This window comes from Sycon ciliatum, chromosome 11 (assembly GCF_964019385.1).
Source record: "Sycon ciliatum chromosome 11, ocSycCili1.1, whole genome shotgun sequence".
Taxonomy (NCBI): Eukaryota; Metazoa; Porifera; class Calcarea; order Leucosolenida; family Sycettidae; genus Sycon; species Sycon ciliatum.
The window spans coordinates 9,343,290-9,363,289 of NC_088653.1; the positions used below are offsets into that span (position 1 = coordinate 9,343,290).

Sequence of the window (20,000 nt, forward strand, 5' to 3'; positions counted from 1 at the left end):
AGAGATGGGTAGCCGCAGCTCCCATCCATACAAGTGGACAGTACTCCATTAGAGGCCGAATGAACCCCCGGTATGCTGTGGCCCGGCCCGGTGGGTCCAGGACATGGCACGCCTTCCGGAAGAAACCAATTCGCTGTGTGGCACGCACTGCAGTTCCTCGAAGATGCTCCGAGTATGTTAGATGGGCATCAAACGTCACTCCAAGGAGCTTCAGCCGCGAGCATTCTGGGACCGCTGTGCCGTTGAACTTGATGGGTGGTGTCTCCCAGGGTCTGCGGTGGCGGGACACAGTCATGGCCTGTGATTTCGTTGGCTCAAAAGTGACGCGCCACTGAGCACCCCATTCAGCAAGTGCATCCACACCAGCTTGGAGGTTGCGGCACACTTCTGTCACAGCATGTGGCGTTGGGATGTGGGCATAAAGCGTGGTGTCATCTGCGTAAACAGCCGGAGTGATCCCTTCCGGTAGGACGTCGCAGGCGTCATTCACGTACAGCAAAAACAGTCTGGGCCCAAGGATGCTCCCTTGTGGGACCCCAGCATCAATCCTGTATGGTTCTGAAGATGCTCCGCCGACTACTGCCTGCAACTTCCTGTCATACAGGTAGTCAGACAGCCAGTTGAGGAGGGGACCAGTGATGCCGTATGACGCAGCCTTGTGGAGCACGCCTCGGTGTGAAACTTTGTCGAATGCTCCTGCTATGTCGACAGCCAGCACGCGGACTGCGCCACCACGGTTGACTTCGGAGACCCATGAGTGGTTGAGAGACGTGAGAAGGTCAGATGTGCTGAGCCCCTGCCGGAATCCGTACTGGTGGATGGACAGAGCCTTTTCATGCTCAAGATGATTGATTATGGCAGTGTTGACAATCTTCTCCATGACTTTGGAGACAACAGATAACAAGGAAGCTTGCATTTTTTACGGAGAGTCGATCGCCACGCGAATGTTTCTCTCCTCACCGAGAGCTAGCTGGCCTCCAAACTCCGTCAGGGTCTGCCTAAGGTACCGAAGGTCCTTTGACTAGCTGCTGGCAGGACTCCATCAAATCCTTTAGCTTCAGCTCGGCGAGCAAAAGTCTCTCTCTCGTCCGCCATGAGCTGACACACACAAACTGAATACAAAACGATGCACTTCACACGTGCTGGCTTGCACGGGTGCCCCCTTTCACGAACCCAGACAATCTTTTCGGGATTGGTCTATTGTAGTAGTACTACTACTAGTACTAGTGCACCCGCAGCGTAGACCGGTGAGTCGTGCAGATCTGGCCGCTGGGCCGTCATCTGGCCATGGCCCGCGGAAAGCGCGCTTGTTTTGTGTTTTGAATCTTTTGATCGCAAAACTTATTTCTTCTGACTGCTGAGCGCTGATAAAACAACCTTGCCTACGCAACTACATGCAAAGACTAGGATGATGAGAACTGAGGCGAGTTTCAACCAGCTAAAATTGTTCGCTGCAATGTCAATCAAAACAATACGATTCAACCAATGGCCCAGTGCGGAGCCTGGGACTGGAGAGTTTTTTTTGCAGACGTCCAACGCCGCAAGCAGTGCCAGTGTGGTCGTTGCGAAGTAAGGCAACAGCAGCTTGTGCATTGCTGGGGACAAAACTGTGACTCCAAACTTTCAAGAGCCACTCTCTCCGTGTCATTTCTCTCCAACAACCCGCTGCTGCTCCGGGGTCTCTGACGGCAGCGCATCTACTTGTAGGCGTACGTGAGCGCACTGTAGCAATGTAGCCGGCTGCAGGACTGAACAACGTATTACCTGCGTGTGGTGCTGATCTCAGCTCGCGAGCGAGGATCTCTCCATCAGGTACCAATTATTGGCCTACAATAGTGGCTAGTAGCTAATACCACGCGGGCTACAATCAGCTTGTGCCACACACACACACACAGAATATGGCAACGATGTCCTGGGAGCAAAGGCTGCAGCAATTCGTCGAAGCTAAGGGTACGGTGAAGCAATTCAGCTACTTGTGTATTTTTTTTACGTTTTGTTTGTTTTAATTATTTTGTTTCCATGCACATACAGTCTTGGGCAAAGAAATCCAAAAAACTAGTGCCAACCCGCGAGCCAAAACTAGTGCCAACCCGCGAGCCAAAACTAGTGCCAACCCGCGAGCCAAAACTAGTGCCAACCCGCGAGCCAAAACTAGTGCCAACCCGCGAGCCAAAACTAGTGCCACGTCTCCATTTCATTAACCAGTACATCATGCATGTTCCCAAAACTGGTCCGAGGGCCGCATGAGCCGTATGAGCCTTGGCGCTACTTTCAAGGGTTGGATTTCTTTGGCGACGACTAGTTTGCACAAAAGAACGGACTGAAATTGGCAACATGCGGCACAGTTAGCCATGCAGCGAGTGATCTTGGTGATCCGGCAATGCATTGGCGAGTGGTGTGGACGACTCCCGTCACTTGCCGAATACCCACCTGGCTGTCACCCAACAGTCTTGTCGGTCATGCTGGTGATTCGTCGTTACTATGACCGGATACTTCTGCAGTGTTGTTCTGTCTGCACCCAGCTGGATAAGGTTCGGCAACGTGCGCTGCATTTCCTGGGAGTCGACATGAGTCAAAGTGTCTTTACTTCGCCGAAAATATTCATCGAATGCATTCAATGATTCACCCCGCCACCCCGCCATTCCCTTCGTTGTACACGCTCCCGATGCCTGATTGCGAGGCTAGCGCCGAGACCTCTGGTTGGTCGAGTGGCTCTCAGTGCGTCGGTCACGTATTTCCTACAACCTCTGTGTCTTGTCTTGTGTTGTTCTAGGCCACATGTTTCCCAGCAGGGCTGTGTTCACAGTGAAAAAGAAAATGAGAAAGACTCTAGTTTCAAAACGCAATCAATAGTACAAGCTGGATCGACATACTGTAAATATACAAAATTTCGGCCCTGCAAAATTTCGGCACTTCACGATTTTTGACATTTCGGCGGCGATTTATTTTCGGCTTGGGGTAGAGGGCATGGTACATGGTATAGTGCGACAGATGCTGTGAAAAATTTCATCGGCGTTTTAATTTAGGCATTTTGGGTCGGTGCCGAATATAGGCGAAATTTAATAGCTGCCGAAAATTTGAATATCTACAGTACCAGGGTTTTTGACTGTCTACATATTTCTTCTAGCAGAATTTTTGTTACTAATTTTAGTAAATTAGGCTCGGGTGGAGAGCCAAGGATTCATTTATAAGAAGAAAAGAGGGCCAAAGAGCTACAAGTTACGCTATAATATCCACTAACACCACCAGTTACATTAGAAGATGCGCTAGAGCTGAGATGTGCTAGAGCTGATTGCCAGTTATGTGTAGAACGTCAGTACTGTCGGTCAGTGTCGTGCAATGTTATCGCATGAGCTTATTGTAAAGTAACTGCAGTGGTGTTACTGCATATTATAGCGTAACGTGTAGCTCTTTGCTCCTCTTTTTCTTCTTCTAATTTAATAAAGTATTTAATTGTATGTCGATCCAGCTTGTCCAGTTGATTGCACTATTGAAACTACAGTCAAACCTGTCTGAGATGACCGCACAATGGACCTTCAAAATGTGGTCTCTGTTACCAGTTGGTCTCCTTATCCAGGGTCATTTGACTGGAAATTGCATCCCTTGATCCTTGTTGCAGTGGTCTTCTAGGACAGGTGGTCTTCTAGGACAGGTGGTCTTCTAGGACAGGTGGTCTTCTAGGACAGGTGGTCTTCTAGGACAGGTGGTCACCTTGACAAGTTTTAGTGTATTGTCCCCTCGTCGCTTGTTCAAAAAAAAAAGACTCTGCGTTCGCTTTTTTTCTGATCCAGGTAGCAGTACCAGTGATGATGATGATGATGGTGATGGTGGTGGTGATGATGGTGATTGTGGTGATGGTGCCGGGCCATCGGGCGCAGTGTCGGCCGCATTGGAGGCGGACGTGGAGCAGATGACGGCGCAGTGCATTGCCGACTGGCACACGCCGACTGCTGCCGCCGCTGCAGCATCCACTTACCAGCACATACCTCGATTCTACAGAAAGGTACAGCGTGAAACTCTGCAGATTCTTTTGCATTTCTTTTCATGTTTTCTTTTTGAAAGTCGGATGTTGAGCAAATAATAAATACAGTCAACTTTACGTATAACGACACTCGGCGGCGGGGCATCAGAAAAGTGTCATTATTCGCGAAGTGTCCCTATACCCGAACTCTCATTATATGTATTACAGTTAGATGGGACTTTGCTCTGGGCATGGAAATTCTGTAGTTATTCGCGAATTGTTGTTATATCCGCAGTCGTTATTACCGAAGTTGACTGTATAGAAAGGAAAAAAGGACATACGGATACGAGCGTTGTTGCACTTTCTGACTGTATATAGTATCTAGTTACAGTGGTGGACGGTTACTCTTTTAAATTAACTCGTATCCCTTATGTCCTTTTCCTCTTTTCTTTTCTATTCATTTCTCTCCGCTGTTTCCCCTTTTTCAAGGCTCTCTTTCTTCAGTGCGTGGGCTTGGCAATGAAGCCGAGAGACAGTCTGTCGGCTGAGCTAGGTGCACCTCACTGGCACAGCCACCATGGCCCCTAACGTTTTTATGTCGTTGCTCCTTCCTGCTTCCTGTCAAGCTCTTCCTTAGTAGGGTTGTGTGCAATGTACAAATAATTCAGACGTCCCTAATCCGGGCAGGTCCGTCTACCCCCCCCCCCCCCCCCCAACTTGTTGACTTGTTCGGGTTTCTACTCCCAGAAAGTGACAGCCCTGACAATAAGCCCATTGTGCATTGCCAAATATGGAAGGTGTGAGTAATGCATATGAGTACGCTGGGATCAGCAATGCACTGTTCAACACCCCAGATGACCATGCCCAGGTGGCTGTGTGGGGTGTTATGTGAGTACACTGGGATCAGCAATGCACTGTTCAACACCGCAGACGACCATGCCCAGGTGGCTGTGTGGGGTGTTATGTGAGTACACTGGAATCAGCAATGCACTGTTCAACACCCCAGACGACCATGCCCAGGTGGCTGTGTGGGGTGTTCGCGGTGCAAATTGCATCATTGCGCAACGGGCTAATTATGTTCTATGCCTCCGTGGACACACGTATGTTCTGTGTCTGCTCATATGTGTTTGCGCTTTACACTGTTCAGTGTCCGGATGAGAACGATGCAGTCCGTATGAGAGTGAGAGAGGAAGCACGGTAAGCATGCTATAATTATTATGATGATGTCATGCTTTGCTCGTCTCGTGAGAAAATGTTATACAATGTGCACTCTGATGTAAAATTTGTACTCTGTTTTGCATTTCTGTACGCTAGTGCTCAACCACGCATGCTCGGTTTTGGGTGCGTGCGCGCCTGCGTGTGTGTGTGTATGTGTGTGGTCATTGGGCGTGTGCGTGCATGTGTGTGTGTGTGTGTGTGTGTTTGTGCACATTCTTGTTTTTTCTGTTTTTCGTTCAGGGCACGTCATGTGCAGCGTCTCAGCAAGGAAATGTTGACGAACAGCGACCTTGATGTGAGTGTGAACACAGTACAGTCAACTGTGCGTATAACGACACTCGGCGGGGCATCAGAAAAGTGTCGTTATTCGCAAAGTGTCGTTATACCCGAACTGTCTCTTTATTATGTGTTACAGTGGGATGGGACTTTGCTCTGGGCATGGACATTCTGTCGGTATTCACGAATTGTGGCTATATCCGCAGTCGTTATTAGCGAAGTGGACTGTAAACTGCGTAGTTCTGCGCTGTACTGAGTCACAGAGTATGGCTGCTGAGTCACTGAGTCACAGAGTATGGCTGCTTTTCCCACTTGTTGAGTTGGATATGGGCCATTCACGTGCATTCAAAATCTTGCGGGTGCGTCGACACCCACTCTGTGTGTGTGTGTGCGTGTGTGTGTGTGTGTGTGTGTGTGTGTGTGTGTGTGTGTGTGTGTGTGTGTGCGTGGGTGCGTGAACATGCCTACGCATGTGTGAATTACTTACTGGCGACTGACACATTTTCCACACTCACGTATTCCTATTATCGCTGGCATTGCTGCCGCCTCCAGTGCTGCTGCTGGTATTGTTGTTGTTGTTGTTGTTGTTGTTGTTGTTGTTGTTGTTGTTGTTGTTGTTGTTGTTGTTGTTGTTGTTGTTGTTGTTGTTGTTGTTGTTGTTGTTGTTGTTGTTGTTGTTGTTGTTGTTGTTGTTGTTGTTGTTGTTGTTGTTGTTGTTGTTGTTGTTTTTGAATTCTTTATTCTCACGATGGCACCATCGCCAATAAGACATCGTTGTTGTTGTTGTTGTCGTCGCCGCTGCCGCCGCCGTCGTCATCGTTGTTGCCTTTGCCGATTTCGTCAATGTTATACTTTGTGCCAAACAATTGAGAGTCCTCAGGCTAGGTAGAGTGCGCAATATTCATATGAATAGAGCTATCTCTTACACCACACACAGCACCACGCATCTGATCATTTGCGGCAGCTGGTAGTTTCATGCCCGTAGGCAATCATCAGACAACTAAACCTTCGTGTCATGGTGTTCAGGGGCGTCGCACACGGTACGGTCACTACGGTATTGACCGTACCACTCTTTGCCCCGAGTACCCCGTGAATCAATAAAATGCACTGATTTGAGCTCTGAATTATTATTTCCAAATTTGTTGGCTCAGCCACCCCTCTCTCGCACGTAAATAGTACAGTTCAGATGTCTGAGCGTAGCACACTAAAATACCTTCCAACGGCCCTGGTGTTTGTTGTCCGTTACCCAGGTTGTCTGGGCTCTTCTGCAGAGGCAATATTCCAGTCAGGAGAATGAAGAGAAGGTGAGTTGTTGGTGTTCTGTTGATCCGCCGCTGTGGTGGTCGGTTTGTGAACTGCACGTGGAGCGTGGGTCAGTGAAACTTGCCCTGTTGTCAAATAACCAAGAGTTCATAGCCAAAAGTGTTCAGCTCGACCAGCTCGACCAGCTCTCACCTACTTGAAGTAGTGGTGAAACGGTCACACGTGTGTCCGTTTATCTCTCTCTCTCACTCTCTCTCTCTCTCTCTCTCTCTCTCTCTCTCTCTCTCTCTCTCTCTCTCTCTCTCTCTCTCTCCGACTGTCTCTCTCTCCCCAATGCAGATGATCAATTTTGACGACTTTGTGCGCGTAGGCCAAGAGGCCGGCGAAAAGTTCAGGTAAGGCTCGAGCTGGGCCTTCCGGTCGGTCACCTTTGCACCAGCCTCTCCCCATACCCCCCTCCCCTCCCTCATCACCGTCATTGCCCCTGTCGTCGTCGTGGTTTGAAGTCTTTATTCTCACGATGACCAGTGGCCAATAAGAGGTGTTGTTTGATTTCTTTATTCTCACTTGTTGTTGGCGGTGGTGGTGGTGATGCTGCTGTTATTGTTGCTGCTGCTGGTGCTGCCGCCGTTGCTGCTGTTGCCATTGTCGTTGATGTCAACTTTTTTGTTGTTGCTAACGTAATTCTCATCGTCATTCTCATCGTCATTCTCATTGTTTTTCTCATGGTTGTTGTCATGGTTCATGCAGCTCTTACTTCACTCCCATGGTGTATGCAAAGCTCTACCAGCAAGACCCTCGTGGCCGGTAAGCTGTTCTAGAGTACAGCCATGCAGCCATGCAGCTGTACAGCTTACCTAAAGCTAGCTACGCATACAAGTTTTATTTTCCCTACACGTACAAGTGGACTTTGCCCACTGGCCCTGGATTCTGCATTCACAGCACGTACCGTGAACTGCGATGCCTAGGCCATTAGGCACAAGCATTCACATACTGAGTGAGGGTCGAAAGCTTTTAGGGTGGGGTTTGGGGGTGGGGGGGGGGGCATGCTCCCTGTCGCCCTCACGGACTAAGTGCCTGGCACTTCTGCACTTTCAACCTTTTGAGAAGGGGGTTGGGTGGAGGGGGGGGGGGGGGGGGAGGGGGAGGGGGCACATGCTCCCTGTCGCCCTTACGGACTACCAAGCGCCTGGCACTTCTGCACTTTCAACCTTTTGAGAAGTTTTGACACTGTGGAGCTTACCGTACGTGCAGCCTTTGACTTCTGATATAACAAACACCATTGTGCAGGAGAATTAGTTCTTTATAGCCAAAGTTTGTTATAACAGAAATGCACTCACACTATACAAGCTGTAGGTCATGACTGGCAAGTGGCCCACGACAGAATGAATGCACCTGGTTTACATGCTCCCTGTCGCCCTTACGGACTACCAAGCGCCTGGCACTTCTGCACTTTCAACCTTTTGAGAAGTTTTGACACTGTGGAGCTTACCGTACGTGCAGCCTTCGACTTCTGATATAACAAACACCATTGTGCAGGAGAATTAGTTCTTTATAGCCAAAGTTTGTTATAACAGAAATGCACTCACACTATACAAGCTGTAGGTCATGACTGGCAAGTGGCCCACGACAGAATGAATGCACCTGGTTTACATACGGCCCTACGAGATTTGGTTTGTTATAACCGAAACTGTTCGCTATAAAGGGTCAGCTTTGTGCGGGTTCAAACAGGGACATGGACACTGGTTCGCTATATCACATAATTCGCTATATGTATGTGCGAGTCTGTTATAAGTGGAGTCGACTGTATATCTTTAAAAAAAAAGACGGGCTCCCTCTTCAGGCCAGCAATGGATCAGCCACTGATGTGCCTATCTGTCTCTCCGTCTTTCTTCATTTCTGTGTGTCTGTCTGTCTGCCTGTCTGTCTGTCTGTCTGTCTCTTTGTGTATCAATGTCTTTCTCGTACCTCCTCGTCTCTCTCTCTCTCTCTCCCAGGTTACCCATCAGTCGCCTGTATGCCTACATAATGAGAAAAGGTAAGGAGGTTTGAGTTTCATGTTATTAAAAACTCTGGTGTTGAGCCAATAGTAATATGTAAAGAGAAAAGGACCTATTTGACTGTATATTATCATATCGTTACCTTGGTGGACTGTCAGTCATAACTAGTAACTTATAGGTCCTTTTCTATTTCATCTTATTAGTTTGAGAGCACTGTGATGCAAGCGTTTGTGAACGTTGGAAAAGTTGGACAAGTTTTGAACTCCTTTCAAGGCAGATTTGTGCGCGCATAAACAATATCCTGAATGAATATAGCCTAAACTAGTAAACTTGCATGTTGTTTTGTGATGTTCTGTATTGATGTTGCACGGTGTCTATTGAAGGACAGTGTTTGTACGTATGAACATATGTGTGGACACGCACTGACCTAGGCCACACTCACCTCCAGTGTTGAACGGCTGAACAGGATACTGTGTGTGTGTGTGTGTGTGTGTGTGTGTGTGTGTGTGTGTGTGTGTGTGTGTGTGTGTGTGTGTGTGTGTGTGTGTACGTGTGTGCACATCTCTCCATCTCTGCATTACAGTCTGGCTGCAGCAGACGCGCATAGGCCTGAGTCTGTTCGACACGCACGGCACCGGGGTTCTCCTTGAAGTCGTAAGTTTACAACTACACATGATCATTGTGTACCCCAGGCACACATTGGGGACTCTGCCCATGTGCTGTAAGCTCACTCGGATCATCATCACGACGTGTGACCACCATGGCTTGGTGTGGCTCTGCTGGTGCTGCTGTTCCCGCTGCTGGTGAATCAGGTATAGAACAGTGCATGCTCCAGTGGTTCTCGGTTCTAGTCTTCGTGTACTGAGTGAGTGTATGCAGTCCCGGCAGCCAGCAGCAGGGCATGTGCCGTGCACTGATTTGTAGGCTAGTACCGGTACTAGCAGTGGCAGTGAATGCGGCCCATGCACCACCGTACAGCTACCGGTAGCTAGCATAGCATTGGACGGATTTAGTTGCCGACGACTGTAGTGCTGTAAGTGCGCCCGATTCTCGGGGTCACGACACATGCACTACAGTCAACTTGGCTAATAACAACACCTGCGGATATAACGACAATTCGCGAATAACGACAGAATTTCCATGCCCAGAGCAAAGTCCCATCCAACTGTAATACATATAATGAGACGTCGGGGATAAGTACACTTCGCGAATAAGGACACTTTTCTGACGCCCCGCCGCCGAGTGTCGTTATACGCAAAGCTGACTATAGTACTAGTACCGTCAAGTACGGCCAGAGCGACCCGTCTCGCCAGAGCTCCCCGTCTCGCGAGAGCGCCCCGTCTCGCGAGAGCGACCCGTCTCGCGAGAGCGCCCCGTCTCGCCAGAGCGACCCGTCTCGCGAGAGCGACCCGTCTCGCGAGAGCGCCCTGTCTCGCGAGAGCGACCCGTCTCGCGAGAGCGCCCCGTCTCGCGAGAGCGCCCCGTCTCGCGAGAGCGCCCCGTCTCGCGAGAGCGACCCGTCTCGCCAGAGCGACCCGTCTCGCGAGAGCGCCCCGTCTCGCGAGAGCTCCCCGTCTCGCGAGAGCGCCCCGTCTCGCGAGAGCGACCCGTCTCGCGAGAGCGCCCCGTCTCGCCAGAGCGACCCGTCTCGCGAGAGCGACCCGTCTCGCGAGAGCGCCCCGTCTCGCCAGAGCGACCCGTCTCGCGAGAGCGCCCCGTCTCGCGAGAGCGCCCCGTCTCGCGAGAGCGCCCCGTCTCGCGAGAGCGACCCGTCTCGCCAGAGCGCCCCGTCTCGCGAGAGCGCCCCGTCTCGCGAGAGCGCCCCGTCTCGCGAGAGCGCCCCGTCTCGCGAGAGCGCCCCGTCTCGCGAGAGCGCCCCGTCTCGCGAGAGCGACCCGTCTCGCGAGAGCGCCCCGTCTCGCGAGAGCGCCCTCGCGAGAGCGCCCCGTCTCGCGAGAGCGACCCGTCTCGCGAGAGCGACCCGTCTCGCGAGAGCGCCCCGTCTCGCGAGAGCGACCCGTCTCGCGAGAGCGCCCCGTCTCGCGAGAGCGCCCCGTCTCGCGAGAGCGACCCGTCTCGCCAGAGCGCCCCGTCTCGCGAGAGCGCCCCGTCTCGCGAGAGCGCCCCGTCTCGCGAGAGCGCCCCGTCTCGCGAGAGCGACCCGTCTCGCCAGAGCGACCCGTCTCGCGAGAGCGCCCCGTCTCGCGAGAGCGCCCCGTCTCGCGAGAGCGCCCCGTCTCGCGAGAGCGCCCCGTCTCGCGAGAGCGCACCGTCTCGCGAGAGCGCCCCGTCTCGCGAGAGCGACCCGTCTCGCGAGAGCGCCCCACCTTGATTTTACAGCCAAGGGAAGAGAACCGTATGGCAGAATGCTGCTAAGTGTGTATGTTGTGAGAACCTTCGTGTACCAAGGTCACACTTGGCATGTTTTTATATCGTATGACCTACCGACAGGAAACCACGTCCAGAAGACGACCATGAAAGGACGAGATGGTGGGGTGCTCTGGCGGTACTTTACAGTGCTGATAGTCTACATACATACATACATACATACATACATACATACATACATACATACATACATACATACATACATACATACATACATACATACATGCATGCCGACTGCAGTACGGTACGCACAAGAATCCTAATCGATTCGCGTGCCATGCCAAACAGTGTGCAAAATGCATTTTTGGATCTGGAAAGCTGGTTTACCGAAATTTTTGCGCTACCGAACCGTTCATTTTGGGACATACCGAAAATTCCCGGTTTTAGAGTATGAATTTTGGACAGCTGTTAAACATGTGTATGCATGTGTTTGTGCACGCATGGACATGTGTGTGTGTGTGTGTGTGTGTGTGCGCGTGCGTGCGTGCGTGTGTGTGCACGTATGCATATGATTCGTGTGGCGTAGGATTTTGAAAACTACATCCTGGAGCTGATTCCCACTCTTCCTCAGGTAGGTGCCAAATACAGTGTGACACAGGGTGGGGGGGGGGGAGAGAGAGAGAGAGAGAGAGTGAGAGAGAGAGAGAGAGAGAGAGAGAGAGAGAGAGAGAGAGAGAGAGAGAGAGAGAGAGAGAGAGAGAGAGTGAGAGAGAGAGAGAGAGAGCGAGAGAGAGAGAGACCCAGGTGTTAGCTGTGGATATTCTCCGAAACTTTATTACTTTGGGTGGGCAAGGGAGGCAGATAACAGACAACCGAATAAACGAGATCTGGGACTGTACGAGTTTTGCGTTGTCGTACGCTGAGGTGTTATTGTGAGGTGGTATTGTGAGCCTTCAGTAAAGGTAACACCGAGGACCGTAAAATCTGTTATTTGCACCTGAGGTCCAGTCTAGAGTATTGCCAACCCTCGGGAGACCCATGTGGAATTTGGAACCTGCTGGAGAGGCCGAAGGGCTACGAGAGAAAGGAAATCAGCACCGCCCCTCACTATGCGCAGCTCATTGAAATAAAAGGTTTCCGATATGTGCTTGTGTGTGTGTGTGTGTATGTGTGTGTGTGTGTGTGTGTGCGCGTGCGTGCGTGCGTGCGTGTGTGTGTGTGGGGGGGGGGGTGTGTGTTTGTATATGTGCGTATTTCTATATCTCTCTCAGTTGAATGGCTTGGAAGACTCGTTCTATTCATTCTTCGTCTGCACCGCCGTGCGCAAGTTCTTCTTCTTCCTTGACCCGCTGAGGACAGGTGTGTGTATGTGTGTGTGTGTGTTTCTATCTGTCTGTCTGTCTCTGTGTCTGTCTCTCTGTCCACCTCTGTCTGTCTCTCTGTCCACCTCTGTCTGTCTCTCTGTCCACCTCTGTCTGTCTCTCTGTCCACCTCTGTCTGTCTCTCTGTCCACCTCTGTCTGTCTCTCTGTCCACCTCTGTCTGTCTCTCTGTCCACCTCTGTCTGTCTCTCTGTCCACCTGTGTCTGTCTCTCTGTCCACCTGTGTCTGTCTCTCTGTCCACCTCTGTCTGTCTCTCTGTCCACCTCTGTCTGTCTCTCTGTCCACCTGTGTCTGTCTCTCTGTCCACCTCTGTCTGTCTCTCTGTCCACCTCTGTCTGTCTCTCTGTCCACCTCTGTCTGTCTCTCTGTCCACCTCTGTCTGTCTCCCTGTCCACCTCTGTCTGTCTCTCTGTCCACCTCTGTCTGTCTCTCTGTCCACCTCTGTCTGTCTCTCTGTCCACCTCTGTCTGTCTCTCTGTCCACCTGTGTCTGTCTCTCTGTCCACCTGTGTCTGTCTCTCTGTCCACCTCTGTCTGTCTCTCTGTCCACCTCTGTCTGTCTCTCTGTCCACCTCTGTCTGTCTCTCTGTCCACCTGTGTCTGTCTCTCTGTCCACCTCTGTCTGTCTCTCTGTCCACCTCTGTCTGTCTCTCTGTCCACCTGTGTCTGTCTCTCTGTCCACCTGTGTCTGTCTCTCTGTCCACCTGTGTCTGTCTCTCTGTCCACCTCTGTCTGTCTCTCTGTCCACCTCTGTCTGTCTCTCTGTCCACCTGTGTCTGTCTCTCTGTCCACCTGTGTCTGTCTCTCTGTCCACCTCTGTCTGTCTCTCTGTCCACCTCTGTCTGTCTCTCTGTCCACCTCTGTCTGTCTCCCTGTCCACCTCTGTCTGTCTCTCTGCCCGTCGTCGCTCACTCATTAACTCACTCTCTTCTTTCTTTGTTGTTATGCTTATAGAATTTAAAAACTACTTTGAAGTACTCACGTGGTTGTGTTATACAGTACAGTAAAACCTGTAACTAACGACCACCCCTTGGTGCCCGGAAAAGTGGTCGTTAGTGGCAGGTGGTCTTTAGTTAGAGGTTTGCACCACGCGACCATATATGGATCCCATTATATGATATGTATGTCAAAATGCAGATAATACAATCCCCCACCACTTGCGCACTGACATTCTTCTTTCAGATCATACAACACTTGGAGAGAGAGAAAATCAAGTTTTTTATACACCGGAAGCGATACGACCTTTTGACACATAGATCTATGTCGACTCACTGGGTTTCCAGAGCAGCGCTGGCCTGGCCAGGCAGTGGACTAGTCACTATCGACTCCATCCTCATCTGTGTGCGACTACACTGGCAACTGGTATCAGTGTGTAGATCTACAGTGGAAACTCATTCGCTCCGACTTGGATGTACCGGTAGTGTAGCGTAAACTGTACTGGCGTGTACCAGTACGTGATGCGGCGATGTTGCGAGTTTTCGCACCTTCACTGTAGACTATTATCCGCCATCGTATCCTGGCCTGTGTTCCGTACAGGTGAGTACCGTAGCATGCGAGCTAGCCAGCACAGACTGTCAGTGTGACCTGGTGACTGAGCTGTGTGATTGCACTTCGACAGAGAGCCGCTCAGTCTTAGTTTCTCCTTCGAGTAGTAACATCGATCAAAGAGCGCTTTGGATGCGCTCTCCAAGACGTTTCCTATCATGTTTGTTCTTGACAGCACTTGAAATTATGACAGGTGTAGTGCACTCCACACTGATTCCACAGTAAAAATGAGACTGCGCTCATTTGTCCAGCTGTAGTATCGAAACGACCATGGAAAATCATCAAAATTTCGAGAAGGAGCTTCAAGCAATGTTTGATTTGCTACATCGCGGTCGCTAGTTACGGGTCAAAATTCGACATTCGGACAAGAAAAGGCGGTCGTTGGTCGCGTTCAGCAGGTAGTCGCTAGTCACAGTGCATTTTGAATGTGAGACCGTCCGTGCCTGACAAAGTGGTCTTTAGTACCAGGCTGGTCGCTAGTCACGGTGCCGGTCTTTAGTTACAGGTTTTACTGTAGTTCCTTTACAGTCCGGCAGCATTTGTGCTACGGATATTCTGCTGGATTAGGGAGGGTGCTGGACTAACAAATCTGATCTGCTGCTGCAATGTGCACGAAGAGGACATTTTCGGCGACTGGAAATTGTGCTCGTTTATAGAGGGTGCTGGTTTATAAAGTGCTGGAGGGGAGAGGGACGGCTTTTGTTACTTTATTTATTTTATTTTATTTATTTTTTACTAAGGCCACAGCTTTCAATCATGACATGCAAAGCAGCGATGCATCATCGCAGGCATGAATCGTGGACGTGGTGACGGGGTCTGATGTGCTCCACTGACGTAGGGTCTCGGCTTCACTGCACAGCAAACGCGTCTTGCCGGTCTTGCGGTTGTTCCCGTGGCACGTACTCGGTATACATATTGATAAACAAGCTACGCGACGCCAATTCGTGTATGCTCCAACCACACGCATGCACGCGATGACTAACTGCAACTGAATTCTGTCTTTGTGTGTGTGTGTGTGTGTGTGTGTGTGTGTGTGTGTGTGTGTGTGTGTGTGTGTGTGTGTATGTGTGTGTGTGTGTCTGCAGGCAAGGTGAAGGTGCAAGACATCATGTCCTGCAAGTTTCTTGACGAGCTACTTCAGGTATGCTTCTGTGTGTGTGTGTGTGGTTTTTTTCTCTCGACAAAATCCACTTATCTCCAGACACTGGGGTGAATAATGGAGTGTGGTGGTGGGGCCCATTGTGTGTGTGTATGTATGTGTGCATGCGCATGTGTGTGTGTGTGTGTGTGTGTGTGTGTGTGTGTGTGTGTGTGTGTGTGTGTGTGTGTGTGTGTGTGTGTGTGTGTGTGTGTGTGTCAGGGCAGCCACTTGCTCCGATTTTCCGGAAATCGTCGGATTTTTGATCGCTTGTCCGACAAACCGACCGATTTTGTTCCCAAAGAGAGACAACCGATTATTTTATTTTGAGTGCTTTTTAGTCCAGTTGGCCATTAATTCCGCGCTTCCAGGTCGCGTTTGGCCGGTCTGCATAATTGACATGGTTGTAGTGCGTGTGCTGGACAGTTAAAAATGTGTTCTGGGGCCCCAACTGCAAGCCATTTTCCTAAAAAAATTCATCGCGGGGCCCTGCCCCCTCAACCCCCGCCGGGGGACACCCCCGGACCCCCGTCAGATTTTTATCCCTCCAAGTATGTCAGCCCTGGTGTGTGTGTGTGTGTGTCTGTGTGTGTGTGCGCGTGCGTGCGTGTCTTTACGTGTGTTTACGTGTTCGTACTTCAAAGTATATTCTGTGCATGTGAGTACACGTATGTAATTTGCGTGCTTATGTGTGTGTGCTATCTGTGTGTGCGTCTATTTGCGGTGCAGAGTCGTGTTCATTTGTGTCCCCCTCCCCCCCCCCCCCCCTCACACCCACCCACTCACTAACTACCCCGCTCACACATGGGCACGTCGGTGTGTTCCTTGTCGTTGGCGTGCATGTCTGTAGCTACGCGACGACAAGCTGACGGCCGACCAGCAACGTTGCAACTGGTTTTCAGCACCGCACGCTCTGAGGGTATACGGTAGGTTGTTCTGTGAAACACTTGTTGGCGTTGAGACGTATGTATCAATTTCCCGCCGCCGTTAGGTTTTGCATGGCAAGTCCACTACAACCGTACACACTGTCATATCAACTCTGCATAAAAGATCATGAACTTTGTGAGCTCATACTCTGAAATGTACTATAACGGGTTGTACCTGCCAAGTATGGGGTAACTTGCCCTGCCAAGTATGGGGTAACTTGCCCCGGCCCAAAGGTGACGGCCATCTTAGATACATACATCCCATTGTAACCCTCAATCCACTTTGACTTTTTTCTTCCTCCGTTCCCGGTATACTGGGGTCCGTTTGGTCTCCGGTAATATTTTCCTGAGTATTCATGCGCTGCATTCATGCTGCTACCCACAGTCAACTGGGAACTTGTGGCCAGGCACAAGGGGTACAATGGATGCGGCTAATGGAGGAGTTTGGATACTCCGTCTGTGTTTTTGTATCAGGCGTTCGATTTTCCCCGCCACGTTCCATGTTGTCACGGCTATTTGGAGGAAAACGTCACGTACACCACACTTTGGGCGTGGTGTGAAGAGCCAAACTCAGCATTAAGAAGTTTTGCTTGCGCCACGCCGGGCCGGGTCGGGCGCTGTGCGCTGTGCGCTGTGCTGTGCTGTGCGCTGTGCGCTGTGCTGTGCTGCGCTGCGCTGTGCGCTGTGCTGTGCTGTGCTGTGCGCTGTGCTGTGCTGTGCTGTCCCTAGATGTGCAAACACTGGGACATGAAGTGGCTCAGGGCTAGAAGCACACATTTCACAATTTTTGTATAATTTGTATAATTTATTTCAAGGATTCCCCAGAGGCCGTTTAGGCCTATCGAGGGGTCTCCATTTCTGTACAGTTAGAATGAGAATATGAGAATACAAAGTGAGCAGGGAAGGAGAAATAACATTTTTGATTTCAGTGACCGGATTTCATTGAGCAGCACTGTCGTGGCGATAAATCGGCCGTGCAAAAAGAGGAAGCAATGGAAGTCCACATTATTTGTTGTCGTTGTTTTCTGCTACTAGTATTCTCTATGTAGGCATGCGTAGGCACTTTCATGAAAAAAAACGAGAAAAATGCGATCACGCCAGGATTCGAACCTGGAATCTCCTGATTCGTAGTCAGGCGCCTTGTCCGTTGGGCCACGCGACCGTCTACAGTTTCACAAACCCATATGTGCAGGACAACATTATTACAGTCTGTATCGGCTATAGCGTACACTTTTGATTTCCGTGATTTTATCACTATAACCGATGCATCACTATATGCGATACGATCGATTTTCTTTTTTTTTTTTTCGATCGACACATGAAAGGCAAGGAAATACTTCTCAGCATGGCGTTTTGACAAATGAGCATGCTGCATAGTTGACAGTGCGCTACTAGTGCCCGCCTTTCCATAAAAATATTCTGTTATGTACATGTACATGACTGTATAGCTATAAAAATAAGCAACGGGAAGAAAGTAAAAAAATAGGGCCTTTGATATTATTGCTACATGTATTTTAAAGTTATCACTATAGCTGATAATGATATAGTGTGTTATGCATGTTTTGATTCTTTGTTGCCATCATAATATCCGATATATCATTACATCCGATAGTATTGGTTATAGTGATATTTTTTACTGGATAAAATACGTTTTGCTTTTGATATTTCGTACCAATATCACTGTAGCCGATATATTCTTATATCCGGTCACTCTATAGCCGATACAGACTGTATTGGACGTGTTCTATTTCACCTTCTGGGCCCGCAGGTTTGAAAATTTGTTGTTTGTTCGACCCTCGTTTTATCCAGTCCAGCTCTAGGCATTAGGAGTTCAGTGATTTATTTTAGTTAGTATTTTCGCTCCTGCTCTTGTAGTAGTTGAGCACTCTCGTGTGGGGTAGTGCCTTTGCTGTTTGCATTACGCAGAGCTCACCGACTTGTCAGTTTGAGCACTCTGGCAAGGTACGTTCGGGCCTGATTGGAAATTTTTATTTTCATTGCTATCAGGTTCGGCCTCATTTCCTCTGTGCTGCGCTGATGAGTTCACAAAGAACGAAACAGCATGCTGTCCGCAGATTGAGTGATTTTATTTTTATATTTTTTATTATTTTTTTCTTAGTCCACTTATCTTCACTGGTTTGAGGGAAAGACACAAACGGGAAAAGTCTAGTGCCTTTGCTGTTTGCATTACGCAGAGCTCACCGACTTGTCAGTTTGAGCACTCTGGCAAGGTACGTTCGGGCCTGATTGGAAATTTTTATTTTCATTGCTATCAGGTTCGGCCTCATTTCCTCTGTGCTGCGCTGATGAGTTCACAAAGAACGAAACAGCATGCTGTCCGCAGATTGAGTGATTATATATTTATTTTTTTCTTAGGGGTCGTCCGTAATTATTGAAAAAATAAAAAATCCGTCCTCGTGCAAAATTGTCTCTGACCCACCCACCCACCTCCCATTTTTTCCCATTAATTTTTTGATTTTTACCAATGCCCGGCTCGAAAATAAGAACTCCTGAGTCCTGACCCCATGTTCACTGATTGCACCTCCATGTACATGTATGTCAAGTACTAGTAGCTAAGTAAAGTGAGTAGGAGGTCTACCGACGGCCATGCGCGTCCTACAACTAAAAAAGAGTCATGTACCGGTATAATCATGCTGGTGTTTGCGATCCTACACTACGTCTACAGTGCACTACATGTCAGTGCAACAAGTGTATGAAAGTCACTGACGAAAAGAAAAAAAAGTACGAAAAATCAAAAAATTAAATTCCGCCTGCGCTCTTGACCACCCACCCCCTTTCTGCCTGAGGACGGATTTTTTAATTTTTCGAAAAATACGGACGACCCCTTAGTCCACTTATCTTCACTGGTTTGAGGGAAAGACACAAACGGGAAAAGTCTGAAGAAAAAATTGACTGTCACCACCAGGACTGGAAGCAGGGACCCTGGCCTGTAGCTAGCGATGCTCTAACCACTGAGCTATGGTGTAGTCAGGACACTTATGGTCCCGAATAAATGCGGAAAGTGGTGGCGGGGCCCTGCTGTTCAGCCGACCTTGGTGGTGTGGACGTGTGCACAGACAAAGCACGGCAAGAAAGATAGGGAATGACGTGATGGACATACTAGTAGTATACCTGAGTAGTAGTAGTCATGTGTGTGTTTGTCATGTGTGTGTTTGTCATGTGTGTGTTTGTCATGTGTGCGTTTGTCATGTGTGTGTTTGTCATGTGTGTGTTTGTCATGTGTGTGTGTTTGTCATGTGTGTGTTTGTCATGTGTGTGTTTGTCGTGTGTGTGTTTGTCGTGTGTGTGTTTGTCATGTGTGTGTGTTTGTCATGTGTGTGTTTGTCATGTGTGTGTTTGTCATGTGTGTGTTTGTCATGTGTGTGTGTTTGTCATGTGTGTGTTTGTCATGTGTGTGTGTTGTCGTGTGTGTGTTTGTCATGTGTGTGTTTGTCATGTGTGTGTTTGTCATGTGTGTGTTTGTTATGTGTGTGTGTTTGTCATGTGTGTGTTTGTCATGTGTGTGTTTGTCATGTGTGTGTTTGTCATGTGTGTGTGTTTGTCATGTGTGTGTGTTTGTCATGTGTGTGTTTGTCATGTGTGTGTGTTTGTCATGTGTGTGTGTTTGTCATGTGTGTGTTTGTCATGTGTGTGTTTGTCATGTGTGTTTGTCGTGTTGTGTGTTTGTCGTGTTGTATGTTTGTCGTGTTGTGTGTTTGTCGTGTGTGTGTTTGTCATGTGTGTGTTTGTCGTGTTGTGTGTTCATGTGTTTGAATTGTTGTTGTCTGGTCTGTTGTGTTTGTCTCGTGTTCACGCTCCCAGGTCAGTACTTGGCATTGGACCTCGACCACAACGGCATGCTCAGCAAGCAAGAGCTGATGGGGTGAGCTATCTGTGGGTGGGTGTGTGGGTGTGTGTGTGTGTGGGTGTGTGTGTGGGGGGGGGGGGGGGGGGGGAAGGGGGG

At 49.5% G+C, this 20,000-nt stretch overlaps 1 protein-coding gene and 1 non-coding gene across 3 annotated transcripts in view; one reads left to right on the plus strand and one right to left on the minus strand.

Annotated features, from left to right (window-relative positions):
* Positions 1–1,376: 1,376 nt before the first annotated feature.
* LOC135827741 (serine/threonine-protein phosphatase 2A regulatory subunit B'' subunit gamma-like) overlaps positions 1,377–20,000 on the plus strand; it is a 27,658-nt gene continuing 9,034 nt past the window's right edge. The window contains exons 1-14 of one of the 2 annotated variants that reach the window (XM_065340195.1): positions 1,377–1,950; positions 3,792–4,003; positions 5,109–5,158; positions 5,420–5,474; positions 6,706–6,759; positions 7,058–7,113; positions 7,469–7,525; positions 8,716–8,756; positions 9,302–9,372; positions 11,633–11,677; positions 12,318–12,405; positions 15,058–15,113; positions 15,961–16,036; positions 19,859–19,919. In XM_065340195.1, the coding sequence (XP_065196267.1) occupies positions 1,899–1,950; positions 3,792–4,003; positions 5,109–5,158; positions 5,420–5,474; positions 6,706–6,759; positions 7,058–7,113; positions 7,469–7,525; positions 8,716–8,756; positions 9,302–9,372; positions 11,633–11,677; positions 12,318–12,405; positions 15,058–15,113; positions 15,961–16,036; positions 19,859–19,919 (974 nt within the window). In that variant the 5' untranslated portion in view covers positions 1,377–1,898. The remainder of the gene's footprint in view (positions 1,951–3,791; positions 4,004–5,108; positions 5,159–5,419; positions 5,475–6,705; positions 6,760–7,057; positions 7,114–7,468; positions 7,526–8,715; positions 8,757–9,301; positions 9,373–11,632; positions 11,678–12,317; positions 12,406–15,057; positions 15,114–15,960; positions 16,037–19,858; positions 19,920–20,000) is intronic. The other variant, XM_065340194.1, reaches the window with a different exon arrangement.
* Trnar-acg (transfer RNA arginine (anticodon ACG)) lies at positions 17,126–17,198 on the minus strand. Its single transcript has one exon. It is a non-coding gene; the product is annotated as a tRNA-Arg (tRNA).